This window comes from Dermochelys coriacea, chromosome 1 (assembly GCF_009764565.3).
Source record: "Dermochelys coriacea isolate rDerCor1 chromosome 1, rDerCor1.pri.v4, whole genome shotgun sequence".
Lineage (NCBI taxonomy): Eukaryota > Metazoa > Chordata > Testudines > Dermochelyidae > Dermochelys > Dermochelys coriacea.
Genome location: NC_050068.2, coordinates 99,209,882 through 99,230,283, shown reverse-complemented (window position 1 = coordinate 99,230,283; position 20,402 = coordinate 99,209,882). Strand labels below are relative to the sequence as shown.

At 39.7% G+C, this 20,402-nt stretch overlaps 1 protein-coding gene across 23 annotated transcripts in view; it reads left to right on the top strand.

Annotated features, from left to right (window-relative positions):
* DOCK9 (dedicator of cytokinesis 9) overlaps positions 1-20,402 on the top strand; it is a 336,811-nt gene that overhangs the window by 96,596 nt on the left and 219,813 nt on the right. For 21 of the 23 annotated variants that reach the window (XM_043504710.1, XM_038385871.2, XM_038385827.2 and 18 more), the window contains one exon: positions 15,568-15,684. In XM_043504710.1, the coding sequence (XP_043360645.1) occupies positions 15,568-15,684 (117 nt within the window). Of the gene's footprint in view, positions 1-10,224; positions 10,881-15,567; positions 15,685-20,402 lie in introns of those variants that run through there. The other 2 variants (XM_043504718.1, XM_043504715.1) reach the window with 2 other exon arrangements.

Genomic DNA, 20,402 nt, shown 5'->3' with positions numbered 1-20,402 from the left:
GGTACATGAACTCATCTAGATATTTGCCTAGTTTTACAACATACTACATAAAAAGCACCAACAAAGTCAGTACAAACTAAAATTTCATACAGACGATGACTTGTTTATACTGCTTTATATACTATACACTGAAATGTAAGTACAATATTTATATTCCAATTGATTTTTTTATAATATGGTAAAAATGAGAAAGCAAGCAATTTTTCAGTAAGTGTGCTTTGATACTTCTGTATTTTTATGTCTGATTTTGTAAGCAAGTAGTTTTTAAGTCAGGTGAAATTTGGGGTATGGAAGACAAATCAGACTCCTGAAAGGGGTACAGTAGTCTGGAAAGGTTGAGAGCCACTGCTCGATTGGTCCTAGCAAATTAGATCATTGAGGTGTTAATTGTGTGGCTTATTAGCAAATAATTTTTAAAATGCCTGGCCAAACTTTTCAAATTTGGGTGCCCAAATCCACAATTGGAGAACCTAAATAACTGGTCTTAATTTCATTTGCTTTCACACTTGTAGAAACTGTGGGTATCTGAGCCGGCTCTAGGCACCAGCAAGCCAAGCACGTGCTTGGGGCAGCACATTTTCAGGGGTGGCATTTGGACCATCCTTTTTTTTTTTTTTTGCTTGGGGTGGCAAAAGGACTGGGATACTTGAGCTGGGGGCCGCCCCGCAGGGCGCAAGGAGCTGCCTGCCGGTGCTGGAGGGCAGCTGCCCCCCAGCACCGCAGCTGGGGCTGGGCGAAGCAGCCCAAGCTGTCCAGGGGCTGCGGCAGGGTGGCTGCCCCCCAGTGCCGCAGCCAGGGCTGGGCGAAGCGGCTCGAGCCACCCGGGGGCTGCAGCAGGGCGGCCAGAAGCAGCAGCAGCAGTGGACCCATAGAGGGGACCTGTGCCCGGGGCACTGCCGTGTGGGGCCTGCATCCCGCTCTCTGGGGCTTCGCGCCCTCTGGGGCTGCCCTGCCTTGGCTCCTCAGCCCCCTGCCAGGGCGGTACCCCCGGCTCTGCCCTCCCAGGTCCCAGCCGGAGGTGGAAACCCCAGCTGGAGGGACCCTGGGCTGAGGCGCTGCCCGGGAGCCCCTCTGCTTACTCTGACCCTGCCAGCGCCGGACCAGCTGGAGGCGAGGGGGGAGCGGGCGGAGTCAGCACTTGTGTGGGGGAGCCCAGAGTTGGGGCGGCAGGAGGTGCGGGAGGGCATGGGGGGCAGCCCAGGGCTGGGGTCGGGGGCAGCCAAACATTTTTTTGCTTGGGGTGGCAAAAAACCTAGAGCCGGCCCTGGTGAAAACAAAGGCACCTAAAAAAAGCAGCCTAACAGTTTTTAAACTTGGTGTTTAAAATCATTTTTTTTTTTGCCCATGCATATATAAAAACCTATTCTTGTAATGTTTCAGAGTAGCAACCATGTTAGTCTGTATTCGCAAAAAGAAAAGGAGTACTTGTGGCACCTTAGAGACTAACAAATTTATTTGAGCATAAGCTTTCGTGAGGTACAGCTCACTTCATCCGATGAAGTGAGCTGTAGCTCACGAAAGCTTATGCTCAAATAAATTTGTTGTTCTTGTAATGTGTCTTTATTAGGAGAATTCCATTTTATGTATCACTGGAAGTCTAATCTGTCTCCATATGTAGTGTCTACTAGTAAGAAAATATAATGCAAGAGGAACCCACTTCTCTAAATCATTTTTTTTAATTCAGGGAAGCCATTATTTAAACTTATTTATGCAGGGTATATTCTAATTTTGGTCCAGATCTTTATCTTAGCAATGTGAGCTAATGTTTTTGTGTGGCTTTCTTGCCCCCCTTTGGAATGTTTAGCTTCCTTATTTAGAACTGGGTTTTTTGTTCTATTTAGCAAGCTATATATATAGAGAGAGAGAGTTAACAAAACAAAAGTGTGCTTCTTTCTGTCGGTATAGCACTCAGCTGGTGCAAGCTCTGTTGATTCAGCTATAGTTCACAGGAGATATTATGGGGTTTTTTCCTTTTCCCATGAATGTTTTGGGAGGTATTAAAACAATGTTTGTGCAGAATAGAACAAAAGACTCAATTCTAAATAAAGAAGCTAAGACTCGTTTCTCTGAACCTACTCCTGTTTTTCAAGATCCCTCTTGAATTGTGAACACCAGAACTGGACACAGTATTTCAGCCGTGGTCACACTAATGCCTAATATAGAGGTCAAATAATCTCTGTACTACTACTTGATTCCCCTATTTATTCATCCAAGGATCGCATGAGCCACAGGTGGTGCACTTGGAGCTCATGTTCAGCTGATCATCCACCAGGACCCCCAGATCTTTTTTTAGAGTCACTGCTTTCCCCAATAGTGTCCCCCATCCTGTACGTAATGACCTACATTCTTTGTTCCTAGATATATGCATTTACTTGTATCAGTGGCATATCCTCCTCATTATTTACCACTCCCCCATTTTGTGTCATTTGCAAACTTCATTAGTGTTTTTGTTTTCTTCTAGGTCGCTGATAAAAATGTTAATTAGAGTAGGGCCAACAATTGAGCCCTACAAGACTCCACTGGAAACACATCCACCTGATAATGATGTTTACAATTACATTTTGAAGCCTATCAGGCAGCTGGCATTTAATCCATGTAATGAGTGCCATCTTGATTTCAGCATTCTAGAGTTTTAATCTAAATGTAATGTGGCACCACGTCAAATGCCTTACAGAAGTCTGTTACATCAACAATATTACCTTTTTTTATCAACCAAACTTGTAATCTTATTTAAAAAACGACGACGAATTAGGTTCTAGTTTCCATAAACCCATGTTGATTGGCATTAAATAAGTCCTATATTAGCTGCTCCATTATGTTGCTCAGGATTGGCATCAGACTGACAGGCCTGTAGGTGATCTCGTTTAACCTTTGAAAATACTGGCACAACATTAGCTTTCTTCCAGTCTTCTGGAACTTCCCCAGTATTCCAAGACTTAATGAAAATCAACATTAATGGTTCAGCAAGCTTCTCAGCCAGCTCTCTTAAAACTCTTGGATGCAAGTTATCTGTATCTGCTGATTTTAAATATGACTTTCTTTAGTAGCTGCTGTTTAATTTCTTCCTGAGATACTAGTGGGATGGAAAGAGTGTTATCATCCTGATGAGATTACATCATCTGTTTTTGCTAAATACGGAACAGAAATATTTATTTCACACTTCTGCCTTTTTATAATTTATTAATAATAATTCTACCATTTCCATTTAGTAATGGACCAATGCCATTGTCAGGAATCTTTTTGTTCCTAATATATTTTAAAAATTCATTGCTGTTTTTAATTCTGCTGACCCTACGCTTTTCCTTCTGTCTCTTTGCTTGTCTTATTAGTTTTCTACAAATCCCAGCTTCTGACTTTTATATTCATTACTATCAATTTCCCCTTTCTTTCATTTGTTAAAGTTTTAAATATAATATAGATTATAACTGCTTTCACTTCCCTCTAATCAAGGTTAGGTTTTTTAACCAAACCTTCTTTGATTGTGGCTTATTGGGCATCTAGTAAAATGTTCTTAAAAAATTCCCGGTTATTCACTTTTTTTCTGATGAAATTCAAAATTCTTCCTCCCACATGATTTAGCTCATAATTGTTTTCAGCTTTGTGAAATTGGTCCTTTTAAAGCACCAAGTATATATTGCTGGTTTGGTCATCATTCTGTTTGCACATTATAAATGTGATCAAGGCATGATGACTTATACCTAAGTTGCAATTAATATCTAGTTCTGTGATCAGTTTCTCTTTGTCTGTCAAGACCGGGTCTAATGTAAAATTCCCCTCTGTTGGTTGTGACGCTCTTTCAGTTAGGTTTCAGAGTAGCAGCCGTGTTAGTCTGTATTCACAAAAAGAAAAGGAGTACTTGTGGCACCTTAGAGACTAACAAATTTATTAGAGCATAAGCTTTCGTGAGCTACAGCTCACTTCATCGGATGCATTTGGTGGAAAAAAACAGTTACTTATAATATTTAAAAATGCCAAGGATGTTTTAGTACAAGCAGCAAGAGACCTCCAGCATGTGTTACACAAATTGAACTCCTTCATGATCATGCAGCTTTTTTCCTACACATTATGGAGCTGGTCATCCTGTTCCCCAGTGAGATTTGGTGGTCTGTAGCAGACACCAACTCCATGTTGTGCTTTATCTGTTAGGACATTGATCCATAATGATCTTGAATGGTTTTCTTCTGAGTTCAATTACTCAGAAACATGTAATGGCATTTTTAGCATAGAATGCTACTCTCCTTCTGCTTTTTTCCACTTGACCTGTCCTAAATAGGTTGTAACAATTGATTTTTAACATTCCAATCTTGTGAATCCTCTCACCAGGTTTCATTAATACCAGCTACGTTTTGAATTTGTGCTGATAAATGAACAATTCCAGTTCCTCTTGTTTTGTTACCCAGGCGGGCTACCACTGGTGTATAGGCAATTAAAGAATTCGTCCTCCATGTCGTTTGGTTCCTTTATTAATTTTCTTCTCAACATGCTGATTTTGTGCTGGAGTGCTCATGTCTTCCCACTTTTTGATTCTCCCCTTTTGTTGTTAGTTTAACACCCCTCACACACCTATCCCTTCTCCCTAAAGCTGTCCCCAACAGCCATTTTCCTCTCTAAATCCTACCTGGATTCAGGTTGGGTGGTTCCCTATATGGTCTTCAGCAGTGGTACTGATTGCACCACTCTATTCTGGGTACCGAATTTATTCACATACTCATCTCTCCCCCTCACACATTGCTCACATGCACACACAGTCCAATGTCACTGTCCATCCCATGCACACCAGGCAAATATCTGAGGAGGCGCAAACGTGGTTTTTTTTATCTTTGAGTTGTCTGAAAATCTTAAATGGCAAAGATTGCTGCTGTTTGGATAAGTTGCAATAGTCTGTGGAAGTTCTGGGTTCTTCTGAAGAGATGTTGTCTTAGAGTGGCAGAGCTTTTCTTAGAACAAGGAAGAAGGGAAACAGTAAAATGTAAAACTATAGTAGAAAATATATATTTAAAATTATAGATTTCTTATTCTATAACTCACTCTTACTTTTTGTACTAAGCTCAGTACAGTACCCAGCCAGACTTTTTGATGCAGTTCAGAAGTACTATGGCTTCTAGTAGAGGAACTCTACCCCTTTTTAATTCCTCCAGAAATTCTTCCGTGGTCAGTTTTAATTCCCCCAACGTCCTGAGATCTTTCACTTTCTCAGGCCCTACCAATTCACAGCCATGAAAAACGCGTCATGGACTGTGAAATCTGGTCTCCCCTGTGAAATCTGGTCTTTTGTGTGCTTTTGCCCTATGCTACAGATTTCACGGGGGACCAGTGTTTCTCAAATAGGGGATCCTGACCTAAAAAGGAGTTGCAGGGATGGGGTTGCAAGATGATTTTAGAGGGATTGTGGTATTGCCACCCTCACTTCTGAACTGCCTTCAGAGCTAGGCAGCTGGAGAGCGGCAGCTGTTGGCCGGGTGCCCAGCGCTAAAGGCAGCGCCCCGACAACAGTAGCACAGAAGTAAGGATGGCAATACATAACATGCCAAGCTTACTTCTGCATTGCCGCCTTCAGAGCTGGGCGGCCAGAGAGTGGCAGCTGCTGACTGAGGGACCAGCTCTGCAGGCAGCAGCACAGAAGTAAGGGTGGCAATACCCTAACCTGCCATCCTTACTTCTGCGCTGCTGCCTCCAGCTGCCCAGCTCTGAAGGCAGTGCTGCCACCAGCAGCTGTACAGAAGTAAGGGTAGCAGTATCGCAACCCCTCCTACAATACCCTTATAACCCCCCACAACTCGTTTTACGGTTTAGGACCACTCACATTACAACACTGTGAGATTTCAGATTTAAATAGCTGAAATCATGAAATTTATGATTTTTTCAATCCTATGACTGTGAAATTGACCCAAATGGACTGATTTTTGATAAGGCCTTACTTATAAGACCTGGATGAGTTTACAAAAGAATGCTCTGGTATGATGACTCCAATTTTGAAGTGGCATTAGTGTGGGCATTGTTCTTGTGTCCACTAAAAATATCACACCTTTTGGCTTTTATGCTTAAAAACTAAAGGCATAATACAGCCCATGGGAAAGTATTGGTATGTTTTGGGTATTAGTAGTAAATATTGATAGTATCCGAAATCCCCAATCAGGATTGAAAACCCACAGTGCTGGGTGCTGTACAAACGTAGGAAAAATTCCTTGCCCTCATAGGCTTACAAATTTAAAAACACAAACAGAAGAAGGGTAGGGGATGTGGATAATGTATACAATCAGTACAGTGAATATGGTGGAGAATTTGCATATCGTTAGTTACATGTAGACAATTCAAGTGATTCCTGATTCTGTTTTACATGTTTTGCTTACTTTAATTATGATCGCTTACTTCCCTTAAAATCTGACCAAAAAACACAGCTCAGATCAAGATACCCCATGTAATGACTGTTCTTTAACATCAAAAAAGAATCAGGCTGTGGTATTTCTGGGAGATTGTACGCAGTGTTGTAGCTGTGACAGTCCCAGGATATTAGAGAGAGAGAAGGTGGGTGAGCTCTTAGATGTACAGTATACCTAGGGATTCTGGTTTTTAGTTTAAATTGAAATAAATTGATAAAATAACTCTAACTGGTATTTTTTTTTCAAAAGTATAATGAAAAACGCTTGTATTGCTTCCTGTCCATTCTGTTTATGGTTTACATCTGGATTGCGTATAGCAGTAGTATAGTAAGCACTTCTTTTAGGTATGGTTATGGGAGAATACAGGATGTGATCAATAAATCAAATTATTTTTAAAAGATTTACATTTAAAACTTGTTTGGGGTATTGCTAAGGGAAAACTATTTTTGCTCAAATACATGCAGTATCAAATCTATAGAAGTTAATGTACAGGAAGTAACAAGGTGCTAAATTAGCCAAAACTAAAAAAAGTAAATAGCAATAGTAATCAAAATCGTACTTAAGCGTAACCAATTTCTTTTACAACATGTGCAACTTTTTTTCAGGATTCTTTCTAAAGTTAACTTTTTTTTAAACAGAAAACTTATTTCAGGAGCTGTGCACGCTGTCCAGGCTTTTATCTTGACAGTGGTACCTTTTGGTCTTGCAGCTTCCATTTTTGGGAGGGAGTGGAGGGTTTGCAACTTGTTGCAGGTGAACTTAAATTGAAAACTGTTACATTTCTATTTAATTCATTACAAACTCGGAATACAATAATTTCCCAATTTAGAAATTTTGTATCTGATTCTGATAATTTAGCCGATTTATATGTGTACATATTTAAAGAGGAAAAAATTTCTGAATAATTCTACTAACCAGCCTTCAGTGATAGTTATTTTTAAGTGTGGCTGCCTCTTACCCTCCTAACTTGTTCTCCCAATCTCGGATCAACTTTCACACTGAAAATACAGTAGTAAAAGTAAATAAGTGGATATCGAAAAACTTGGATACCTAACAAGCCACATAAGTATTTCACAATAAATAAACTTTCTTACTACTCTTGAATGCTATTCAGTAGCTCTCTTCTCATCTAAAAATAAATGAAGCTAATTAAAATTGATTTACCATAAAATGGTGGACCGTGGCTCACCACCTTTCAACTGAACGTTTTTCCTTTTATGGAGGCACATTCTCCCCATAAGAGGAACCAAGGGGTAAGGAAGGTGGCATCTCTGAATCTAGCAAATAGCTTTTAAAAGAGGGATGAATAGTTCAGTAAAAGTCAGATAAAGAAAAACAGTGTAGTTTTATGATTTATGTGCATTACTGACAAATGTGAAGACAAGTGTTGGTTTCCTGGTTCCATTATGAAAAGGAGTACTTGTGGCACCTTAGAGACTAACAAATTTATTAGAGCATAAGCTTTCGTGAGCTACAGCTCACTTCATCGGATGCATCCGATGAAGTGAGCTGTAGCTCACGAAAGCTTATGCTCTAATAAATTTGTTAGTCTCTAAGGTGCCACAAGTACTCCTTTTCTTTTTGCGAATACAGACTAACACGGCTGCTACTCTGAAACCTGTGGTTCCATTATGTCAGTGCCAAAACTCCTGTTGACTTCAGGTCAGGATTTCACCCAAGATCTCTGCCCTGAAGATCTTAAATTGGTCGAAGATTCTCAAGTGCAAGTCATGCAGGAAAACTCTTTTTGCTTTTAAGATTTTTATAATTGTATATTTTGTTATTTTTTTTTATTTTGTTTTGTTTTACCTATAGGCTGGTTCAAGGGCACTGTTCATCTTAGCATTTTGTAACTTCAGATGCCTAAGGAGACTAGAATATTTTGTTAGCCCCAAACATCTTACATACTAAATTAGTCTCATTTCCTTTTCCTTTTTTGTTAATGCATACAACAACAACAAAAAGTAAATTCCGGAACAACTGCAGTAGAGAAATTACTCTATAGTGTGTGCACAGAACACCTCACATTATCAGTTAGTCCTCCAGTCTCAGAGGGGAGATTGGGGTGGGTGATGTAAATCTTGTGTATCTTCAGGAAATCTCAATTACAAGGCAAGAGATTCTCTCATCTTTAAAGATACAATCAATACAAGATTTTCATTTTTGTAGTGCAAGTAGCTCCAGGGATATCCTGAACTAAAAAGTATAATAGTGAAGAGCACTGTAATAATTGTAAACAATGCTAATGTTCACAAAGAAAGAGACCGTATAGCTGCCTCAGAGTGCAAAATGTCTTAAGAGCTAGAAGTTTTTCCTTCATATTTCATGCTGGAGGCACAAGACCAAAAAGGGAGAAACGTGAGCTATTCTTCTGGGCAGAAGTACATGGCAGAAGTACGTGGTTAGTAATTATTTCAACTAAAATACCACACCCTAGCTGTAATCCATAACACAAAGGCACAGCAAGCAAAAGATTTCATCACATATCTTATTAGAGCCATTTTTTTGGTCTAGCATTTTTTACTTTAAATATACTAAAACTTTTTTTACATTTTGATTGGGGGACTAGTGTTTATAGGCCTTATGCAAAAAGTGAAGGAGAAGATTAAATGTAGGGCAGACGGGGTCAAGAAGGGGGAGATGGAAAGAAAAGCAGGCCGCATTGAAGAAAATAGGTGTGTGGGGAAACTCTTTCTGTGCTTATAAAACACAGTGCTACCCATACTGTGTGTGTTAGCATAATAGCTAAATTATCTCCCATAAAACAGTGCATATGCAAACAGATTCAAAGATTCTGGATATAGCTTCCCTCTTTTGGCTTTTAATGTAACCTTTTTAAATTGTGTTGCTTTGGAAAGCAATTGAACACTGTTTTTAGAAAACACTCACTTTCATATTTTCTGTTTTACTGTGGGTGTAGGTTAGTTTATTTGAAGTCTGAACATTCAAACTTGGTTTAAATTGTCAGTGATAGTGTAGCTCAAGAAGGTGAAGTATGACCGTTTCAACCACAAATCATGATTTTGTGGCTTTCTTAGTTTGACACATTTGTTTTAATTAACGTTTTGGTATCTCATCTTGTTTTTTTTGGTACGAGGTTCTAAACCTCCCGTGCTCGTGGAAAATTTTTAAAAGTCTTAGACTATGTCTATATTTGGATCTGGGGCTGTGATTCCCAGCTTGAGTAGGCATACTTGCAGTAGTTGTCACTGAGCTAGCATTCTAAAAACAGTAGTGTAGTCACAGCAGCATGGGGAAGCAGCAAGAATGTACTCCCAGGCTCTAGGCAGGTTTGTATTTAGTATGGCTAGCTCAGTGTGAACTAGCTTAAGTATTTCTACTTGAGCTTGGACTCACATCCCCAGCTCTGAGTGTAGATATACCCTTACAGTAGAAGTTATTATGGAAGCCTGTAAGTTAGCGTACATCACCTTGATTGATTGGTCCATCAGCCCTCACAGAGAGAGCGCCAATCATAACACGTCATTCGTGTTGTTCTAGCCAGTCCTACAGCCACCCTCTGACCAGGCTGTCAGTGGCACTGGACACTCGATCGGCATAGCGCACTGTAGCCCAGAACCCCTGAGTGATCCGCCAGCCTCAGCCTCCCATGTAGCTGGGATTACAGGCATGCGCCACTATGCCCAACTAGCATACGTGCTTTAACCAAAAAAAAGTTTGTTTTCATTAATGTCAATACATATTCAAAATGTGTATATTTCTGAGAATGGTAAAAACTTTGTGCAGTAAACATGTGCAACAAATATTTCATGGTTTTCTTTCAATCCTGGTGCCCACTTTTCCTTGGAGAAGGAAATGATTCTGCTGTTGCTCTTTCTTCAAGCATATCCAGAGTGTGATGGAAGTGAGGCTGAAAGTTTTCCTTCTAGAGATGTCCATGCAAGCCACCTCAGACACTGATTCAGTGTCTCCCAGTCACTGTCCCAGAGAGCTGGGATTCTGCTCTGAACTCCTGGCCCACATGCACTCAGAGGTCCCAGTTTTCTGCTACTGTGTGGGCATTGATATCTGAAGACCTGAAAAGAGCACCACTCCAAAGATGTGCCCAGGTGCAAGTCACCTTTTTCTGCATCTGGCAAGACACTGAAGGGTCATCAGCTATAGGACTCATCTTGGGCTAATACGTGTAAGGCTCATAAGCCTGAAGGCCAATTCTGGTATCCTGGTACTGATGTCTAAGGCAGCACATATGGTATTCTCTAAATCAGCCCTTGGTACAGATCTCTCTGCATCAGCCCTGGCACCAAGTGCCTTGGTACCTGGAACCACAGAACTCAGTGTTCTGTTATTGTAGTGTTGGTACTTTCCACTTCTGTACGGACTTACCTCCATCATACCCGCTGCTTTGGCACTTGGTTTCTTGTCACTAAAACCTTTTATATGGTGCCCAAGTGACTTATTGGAGGGCTCAGCCCTGAGTCACCTCTACTACAAAAATGAAGAGAGATGATTGCCAAACCACCAGCATTGGAGTCACTGGTACGCAAGGTTAAACAGATGTCCTCTGTATTTACCTCCTTTATATAAAGGGTACATGTGATAGGACTGCACCTCCCTGAGAGGACGTATATTTCTGCTCTGTCCAGCAAGAGGAGAAAACTCTCTCCCGCTTCTGATCCGTCCTTTCTCTGGTTAGCTCACTAGGAATCATGGAGGGGTTTTTAGAGAAGAGTCTGAGGCATAGTAGAAAGAGGTTTGAGCTTCAGTAGGACCACCCTACCTGGTACTGCCCATGTGCCTTCTACTGCATTACTCCTACCCCATACCAGCCACAGCCTTATTGATCCCCTGGGGTGTACAACTTTACTGCAGGAAACCTGCTTAATTGACTATCACAAGGGCTAGATCACCCTTCCCAAAGAGACAAATCAGGCCACCTCCATTGAGCCAGTTGTTTCAACCCCATCTACTTGAGAGGCAGGAGGAAAAAAATGAAGAAGAACATCAGCTGCCAGGAAAACAACATCCAGTTCCTATTGCAATGTTCTCATCCTTTCCTGACAAGGCTGTGTATTTAGAATAAAAAAAATAGCAAATTGTTTTTTCCTCTAACATTTTTATGTAGAAGTATTAATGAAATAATTGGAACATGAAGGGGAAAAGCTGACTAATGTAGTCAAGCCGCTTAGTTATGACAGTTAATTTTATTACCTCTAAGTAATCTGTAATGGATGAATGTATAGTCCGTTCTCAGATATCTCTAGTGGAAGTAATTGTACTGTTAACTTCTCCCATTGCTAATATTCTTGTTATAGGGGACCTGGTTATGACCCCTATATTTTAGTTTCCCCAACACTTTCCATTATAAAAAGTGTCTTGCGTCCTTTTCTTTGGGATGTTCTTGCACCTTTATTGTTTTGCAGCAAGTTTTGATATTAAAAGGGGAAATCCAGTGGCTAGAGAAGTGATATGTTTTTCTTCATACCTTGAAATTTCATTCAGTTTTTGCTGATAGCGAAATTTTTAAAAATGATTTGTTCCATTCTCTTGCTTGTGCAAGAAAGAAGCCAAAACTGGGCACCTTATCTAATCTAGCACTTACCCCCATCCCATGAGGGCACAGTACAGGGCAGGAAAGCTCCCCCAGTTTTGGGTAGGAAGTAGGAGAGCGAACCAAGTGGATGCAGCATCAGGATCCAGCAGTCCGTCCCCATTAATACTGTATAAGAACATAATGGCCATACTAGGTCAGACCAGTGGCTACAGTTGGAAATCAGGATACTAGACCAATGTGAGGTGCTTCAAAGGGAATGAACCGAACAGGTAATCATCAAGTGATCCATCCCCTGATGCCTGTTCCCATCTTCTGCCAAACAGAGGCTGGGAACACTTAAGAGCATAGTTTTGCATTCTGGAATAACAGCTCTCTTGCTGCTAACTAGCATAGTTAGTCCTGTAGCTCAGTGGTAGCAATCAAGTGTGTTGTGGTGGTGAAGATCAGACAGGTTTGAACCCTGAACCATGCATGATGGGGTATGTATGTTGTTTTTACTTTTTTTCCTTAAAAACAAACACACACGTAGGAAATTGCATTACATTAAAAGAACATTATTATTTTAGTTGCAAAGTCAAATACTAAAAGTTTAGAAATGTGAAACTTAAGGTTGGTCATGCAACCTTAATTCTAGGTTTCAGAGTAGCAGCCGTGTTAGTCTGTATTCGCAAAAAGAAAAGGAGTACTTGTGGCACCTTAGAGACTAACAAATTTATTAGAGCATAAGCTTTCGTGAGCTACAGCTCACTTCATCGGATGCATTTTCCTTAATTAACCTTAATTCTGTCTCTCTTGTGCATTTGCAAATGAAACTGTCTTCAGTTACCCACTCATAGTCCCTGGTGACCTCCGTCTTATTTAGTGTCTGCACAAGGGGTCAAAATTAGATTCCACAGGTCACTGTAAATTTTTTATTTCCTAACTTTAAATATTTGACTTTAAATAACATTTATATTTTTTGTTGTATGTTAAAATGTTTACCCTAATTTTTAAACTAAACTCTCCCTTCTACACTGCATGTGCATTCCTTTATTATTCTTCAGGTCTTGTTCAACTAAGCATACTGTGCTGTACAAATAACAAATGAGAATTAACTTTTCCTTTCTATATCATTGTTCCAACATATCTGTAAACAATTGCTTTTTCTTTTTCTGTTGATTAAGCATACCCAATTCATGTAAACTCTCCTGATGAGTCTTATTTTCCAAATTTATCATTTTGTTGTCCTTTTGAATTCCCTCCAGTATTCTAATATTTATTTACCAGGAATGTTACCATGTGGTAGATATTAGACTATCTGAAGTAACTTCTGAGTAATTTATAATCTAAGCATGTGAATGCTGGTAACCTTTCCTGGATAAAGCCTTCCAAGTACAGAGATTTATTATCAAAATTTGACTAATCTGCTTCATTCTTGAAAGAAAAAACAATGTACTTTCTTTAAGCACCTTGATGATCAGCAATAATCACTTCATAGGTTTAGTATTGTAAATAGTAGGATATAGGATTTTAAATGGTTATTAGATGAAGAAAAAAAGAGAAATAGACTATTCCCATTTCATGTAGCTAATTTTTCAGTAAGGGCCAGATTCTGCCATCTGTACTGATGTTGAGAAGAAATGTACATTTCAGATTAGTTCTATTGACTTTAGTTGGTCTAATGAAGAATTAAATTACTGAGCACATGCAGTAAGTATTAGCAAATTAAAGTGCTGTCCACAGAAAAACCTTTTGTAATTGTCACTGTCTCCATTATTTGTATGTTATATTACTGTGGTATTTCAGTTTAACTGATGCAAGGAAATCTTAAATCTCAATCCAAATCTATCATTCTGCAGAATTTGAGGTTACATTCAACGTTTTCTAGGTTATTTGATTGCACACAAGACTTTTCAAAATGTAAACAACAGTGTGCTTCACATTTCAGCATGACAGACAGGAACAACTTAGCATCAACAGAGATGCTAGTTTACAGATTTCATATTAATCAAGTATTAATTTTCATGTGTTTTAATACTACTCAGACTTTTCCAAGTAGGAATCAGATGTGGAAGTACTCTAATTAGAGCCTCATCTTCGTGATTATTCTAAAACCCTACATTTGACCCAAAGCACCAAGTTAAACTTATTAAAAATTAGGGTGTCTCTACATTGGGAAATTGACTGGAATTGCTATAGCTAGCTATGCTGGTATAACTCCCTTGTCTGGATGCTCCATTCTGGAATAAAAATCAGTTTATTCCAGTATAATGTCTAATTGGGGTGGGGATATGTGTTACATGAGTATATCTATAGCAGAGTAAATATTTTGCTATAGCTGTGCTGTTCAGTTTCTCCATGTGGACAAGCCTTTAATTATAAACACTTAATGGTCACATTGAATACTAACTTTCTTTAAAAATCAAACCAAATCCTCAAGACAGATTCTCTGTAACAGACGTACTATAATATTCCTAGGCAGATTGGCTGTAGCTGTAATCAAACCTGTGGATTTGGCAAAAATTGCATGTGTCCCCTTGAAGTTGCATGTGATTCTAAGGCGATGTGTTCACTGTGATTGGTGCCTGGGTTAACCTAGTCTGGGTTGCACATCCATACTGCAAACCCATATTTGTGCCAGATGTGTGGCTGTGTCCATACTGGTGCTATACTTACCCATGTGAGATGCTAGGGCTTCTGGAGGGATATCCCAGGTCTCTTTGCAATGTCCTGAACTGGGTTACTCTATGAATTTTATGCAGTGTATTGTTGGAGAACTTTATTGTTTCTGGGACCTATGTGGAAGTGTTCTTAGTTAGCAAACTCGTTAAGTAATCCACCCAAGGTTTGGCTGATTGTCTGATTTCCAATAAATATGTTCAAATTTTAGGTCTTGGCTTACCTCATCCAGAGGCACACCAGAACCCTGGTGTCGGCATCTGGCCAGCTAACATTGCACTGGGAGGATGACCTCTCAGATTGCATCGCTGTTCAAGTACTCTGAAATTTCAATAGAAATGTAGCAGGCTACATGCAGTGTAGGGTTTAAATGCCAAACTGCTGTATATACTGGAAGAAGTCTTCCAGTTTATATAAGAGGGGAATAGGTAGAGTGAAAGAAAATATGGTCCGGGGAAATTGTGGGATGGCATTGAACACCCATGTTGATTGGCCTGCATCTGCATTGCAAAGCTGGTGGTTTACCAGCCCAGGTTAAAGCACAACCCGGTTTCAAGCCTATACCAACCAGGGGTGCCACCTAGAACAGATTTAAAGCACCATTAAACCCAGGTCAGAGGTTTTTGTGTATGATTGGTAGCCAGGTTAAGGGCAACATCTGGGTAAGAGTCCAGGATAACTCTTCAGTGAAAACATACCCTAAATGAGTATTGCCACAATGTGTATTGCCACAGTCTCCACTCTGTCCTCCCTTACTTTTCCAGACACTTTTTGTGTCTTACCTCTTACACAAATCAGCTTATTTATGTATAATTGTTAGTCATTATAGTTCAACTGTATTGTGTAATGTGATTTTTTTTTTAAATTCCTATTTTTGAATGCTGCAAATTTATGTGATATCTGAAGTCAGTTGGGTCAAGTAGCTTTTTATAGAGCAATTTTAGACAGATAAATGAGTACAGGATTGTAATTTTTTCAGTGTATTTAAGAGTATCTTTTCTATTCATTTTCTAGGCAAAACCAAAGCTAATTGAGCCAATAGACTACGAAAATGTCATTGTTCAGAAGAAAACACAAATTTTAAATGATGCGTTACGTGAGATGCTACTTTTCCCCTATGATGACTTTCAGGTAATTCTTTAACTTCAATTTCAATAAATTTTATTAGTAACGTTGCAGACATGACACTGTAGTAGATGAATGGAAAACCGTTAAGTACAGTATTACATTTCTAAAACTAAGGATCTTTCTATCATCTGGATATGCATGTGTCTTTTTTTTTTTTTTTTGGTCTTTATTTTGCTTGATTTTTCTAGTGCAGACTGATGAAGTACTGACACAACTCCACCATTCTTTCAGGATACAGGAGGTTCCACTTCCTCAACACAGCCAGCTTGCTTTCCACTTGAGAGGCAGCTGGTCAGAAAGTGGCAGCCCTTATTGCTTTTTAAAACTTCCTAGATACCTTTTAGTTTTTTTATGTATCTGTTGGATTAGGTGCTGTCCATTGGACCCAAAATATCGTGACTAGTTTAAAAATCATAACTTAAATAAAATTTGTGTTCGTTATTTGCTGTCTAGTTTTTTACTCCTTAGGTACAGTTGGGTCACATTTTCAAGCTTTTCTCCTTAACAATGAAAGGTACAAACTTTCTTTTTTAATGAAAGCTGAGATTCTCATCTAATCACAAGGCTCCAGGGGCTCAGGCTTTTAAGAAAAAACACCAAATGTTCTGGCTTTTGTGATGTAATCAGGACAGTTGGCAACATTGTATACAATACATGGGGAGTCCCTTTTGCAAAAGGAGTAAGTTACCATTGAGCAGAGAGAAGCACTATGAGACCTATATATGAATGTTTTATCTCTATATAATTTTTTTCTTTAGATGTCATTAGTTTTGTGTAGAGAGCATAGTATCCAATAAATGTTTTCTAAAAGTAAAACCATATACATAACTAGAGAAAAAGAGTACAATCATAGGCCTGGAAGGGACCTCAAGAGGTCATAAAGTCCAATCCCCTGCACTCATGGCAGGACTGAATATTATCTAGACCATCCCCGATAGGTGTTTGTCTAACCTGGTCTTAAAAACCTCCAATGACAGAGATTCCATAACCTCCCTGGTAAGTTCTAGTGTGTTACCAACCTGACAGGAAATTTTTCCTAATGTCCAACCTAAACTGCCCTTGCTGCAATTTAAGCCCATTGCTTCTTGTCCTTTCCTCAGAGGTTAAGGAGAACAATTTTTCTCCCTCCTCCTTGTAACAACCTTTTATGTACTTAAAATCTGTTTTTGTCCCCTCTGGCTTCTCTTTTCCAGACTAAACAAACCCAGTTTTTTCAGTCTTCCCTCATAGGTCAAATTTTCTAGCCCTTTAATCATTTTTATTGCTCTTCTCTGGACTTTTTCCAATTTGTCCACATCTTTCCTGAAATGTGACACACAGAATTGGACACAGTACTCCAGGTGAGGCCTAATCAGCGTGAAGTAGAGCGGAAGAATGACTTCTTGTGTCTTGCTTACCACACTCCTGCTCATACATCCCAGAATGATGTTTTCTTTTTTTGCAGCAGTTACACTGTTGATGGATATTTACCTTGTGATCCACTGTGACATCTAGATCCCTTTCTTCAGTATTCCTTCCTAGGCAGTCATTTTCAATTTAGTATGTGCGCAACTGATTGTTCCTTCCGAAGTGGAGTACTTTGCATTTGTCCTTACTGAATTTCATCCTATTTTCTTCAGACCATTTCTCCAGTTTGTCCAGATCATTTTGATCTTGAATTTGAATTCTATCTTCCAAAGCACTTGCAACCCCTCCCAGCTTGATATTGTCCACAAACAGTGAGCTGCAGGCTATTTTGAAAGCCGTGATTGTTAGGGGGCCTCATGCATGTTCAGACAGCTAAATGTTTGGTGCAAGTTATGTAAGGGACAGTAGTCCCAAACACCCATACTTATACTTTTGAAAGTATTTGGCTTCAGAACCATTGCTCTGTTCATCGGCGGTATGCAGATGCTCTACCTTTTTTTCTGTTTTATTAGCTTTAGTATTCTATACAATATCACATAAAATATTAAAGTTTGCTCAAAGATATTTCTTCACAAGACCAAAAACACTAAATCAAGAAAGTCCTAAAACAAGATCACTTAACTGTGAATGATACACTTCTTTCCAAATTCTAGACTGCTGCCATCATAACACTTAACCACACCATCACACTAATACCATGTGCTAAAGCAGGAATTCAGATTTTTCATCTGGCCTGCACTGGTGCGTGCACACTCTTCTACATCAAAAAAGATGAAAATTAGCAGTTCTTCCTATGTGACAGCTTAAGAAGGACCAAAAAAATTGGGTTACCTTCATTGCAAGGAATATTTTTATGCTGTTCTAACCATTCAGATTGCTAACCATGAGGAGGCAAATGTTCAGGTAAATTGTATTCCTGGAGTAGGAATCTCCTTCTTGGACCACTTCCCTAAGGAGCAATACAGAGAAGCCAAACCAATTTTAAGAGCCTTTCTCCAAGCATTCTTTGAGAGTTGTGGTTAGGTCAGTTAGAACAGTTTTGTCTTTCTTACACTCTTGATTTCAGACCTCTTGGCCCATCCTAAGAAATTTCGACCAGAGTATCCAATCTGCTGTTTGAGAAACATGACCTCTTTAATCTTCCTTTTGAGAACAAAGTGACAGGTCTTAGGGTCTCTCCTTTTCTTGGGATTCCAGGGTCAAATCCCATCAGAAAACGGCTAAAGGGTTTGTCTACTCTGCATCTGGGAGCAAACCTCCAAGCCCGGGTAGACAGACTTGCGCTAGCTTGGCTTTAGCTAGCATTCTAAAAATAGCTGTATGCACGTTGTGGCACATGTAGTAGCTTGAGTTAGCCACCCCAACTTGAACCCACTCGATCTCCTATGTCTGAACTCAGGTGGTTAGCCTGAGCTGCAAGCAGTACCACAATATCCATACTAAGAAAAGGAGTACTTGTGGCACCTTAGAGACTAACAAATTTATTTGAGCGTAAGCTTTCGTGAGCTACAGCTCACTTCATCGGATCCGATGCCTGCTCCCTGGGTCATTTCCTACCATAGCCTCTTCCCCTCCAAAGTTGCAGCAGAGTCTGCTTATGGATTCACCAAGTGTGGGGGTTCTCCTTGGTAGATATCCCAGAGGCTCTTCCCTATCAGTTTCAGCCTACTGTTCCGGTCTCTATGGGGGCCTTTGGCATCTGTCTGCCAAAGTGGGGTCAGCTCCAGGCAGAGTGGAGTTCCTGCAACCTCTCTGCAGGAGCTAACAGCGTAGGACTGCTCCCTTGCTCTGTTTGTGATGACTGATCTGGGCTGCTGCATTTTGAGCTTTGCTTCCATTGTGCGCATGTCCAGCAGGTGCGGCTTGGTGGGGCCTTTTGGGTTCAGAGTTTCCTGTTTAACCCTTGGTTCCCCAGTGTGGAGCTTATACATCATATCATATATCCCCTGATACACCTCTACCCTGATATAATGCAATCCGATATAACATGAATTCGGATATAATGTGGTAAAGCAAAAATGATTTTCTGTCTCATCTACAACGTACAGTACTCTTATTCTGTTTAATCCCATTTTATACATTTAATGATTACTGTGTACATATTCAGTATGTATGTTTTTTTACAAGCCTGCCTTGGATCGAAAGTCAAAACACAAAGTCAAGCGCATTTACAACATTTTTAAACTTTCACTCCGATCTTCATTGCATAAAAAAGTCTTGTCTACAAGTCTTAATTAAAGTTATAACATTAACAGTTTAAATCCGCTGATATTTAAAACCATTGAAAGTTTAAATTTGTTTTGCGGATAACAAAACTGTGCGAGGTGGTAGCTATTTTTCAACGGCCATTATAATAAAAACGGCCTTTGTATTTATAACCATGACTAATTGATCAAAAAGGAGAGTTCAATCTAACTTTGTCGTTGAATAACCTGCTGCCGCCTTGCCAGTTTAAAGTTGTTACAAAATCATCCGTGGTCGGCGCTTCAGCTCTTAAAATGTGGCTTGTAGCAAATTACATACATACAGCACATTGTCTGTACAAATGTGCATATATCAAAGTGGTGGAACGAATGTGCAACAATGAGAAGGCAGGGGTAAACGTATGTTGCCTGCCCGTGGTTCCATTAGGCCTTCTCCTCTCTCCCCCCATTTTAATCTCGTTTCTAAATTGTGTGCAGCTTAAGTTGTCTCACTGGTTGTATTTTGGAAACATTGCAACTCTGCATTGACATTTTCTAAACAATTAAAAAAAATTTTTAGCATTAATATTAAAATACCATTGACATGATGGCAAGTAGTTTACAGCCACGGAAACAAAAGGCATGGACAGTCAAAGAAAAATTGGAAGCTTTGGACAGACTGAAATCAGGAATGAGCCAAGCAAAGGTCTCAAAAGAACTAGGAGTAGGGGAATCAATATTAAGTGGGTGGATCAAAGATGATGAAAAATTATGATCAATGGTCATTGAACTGGATGAAAGTGAAGGCCTGGAAAGGAAACGCCTAAAAACTGCGCAGGATAACCAACTAGATAGAACAGCATTTACGTGGTTTACCCAAGAACACTCCGACAGCACACCAATTTCCGGTGACTTTATAAGGAAACAAGCGGAGAAATTGAAGGATCTCGATTTTTAGATGCTCAGGCGAGGACACTTTTTTGCACATCAAGGTAACGTATTTAAAGCTAGCAGTGGATGGCTTAATTGTTTTAAAAAACATCGACATTTGGCAAGTCACAATTTCAGGAGAGATGCGCTCTGCAGATATAAAAGCTTGCGATGAATACCCGCTAGAGTTAGAAGAGATCA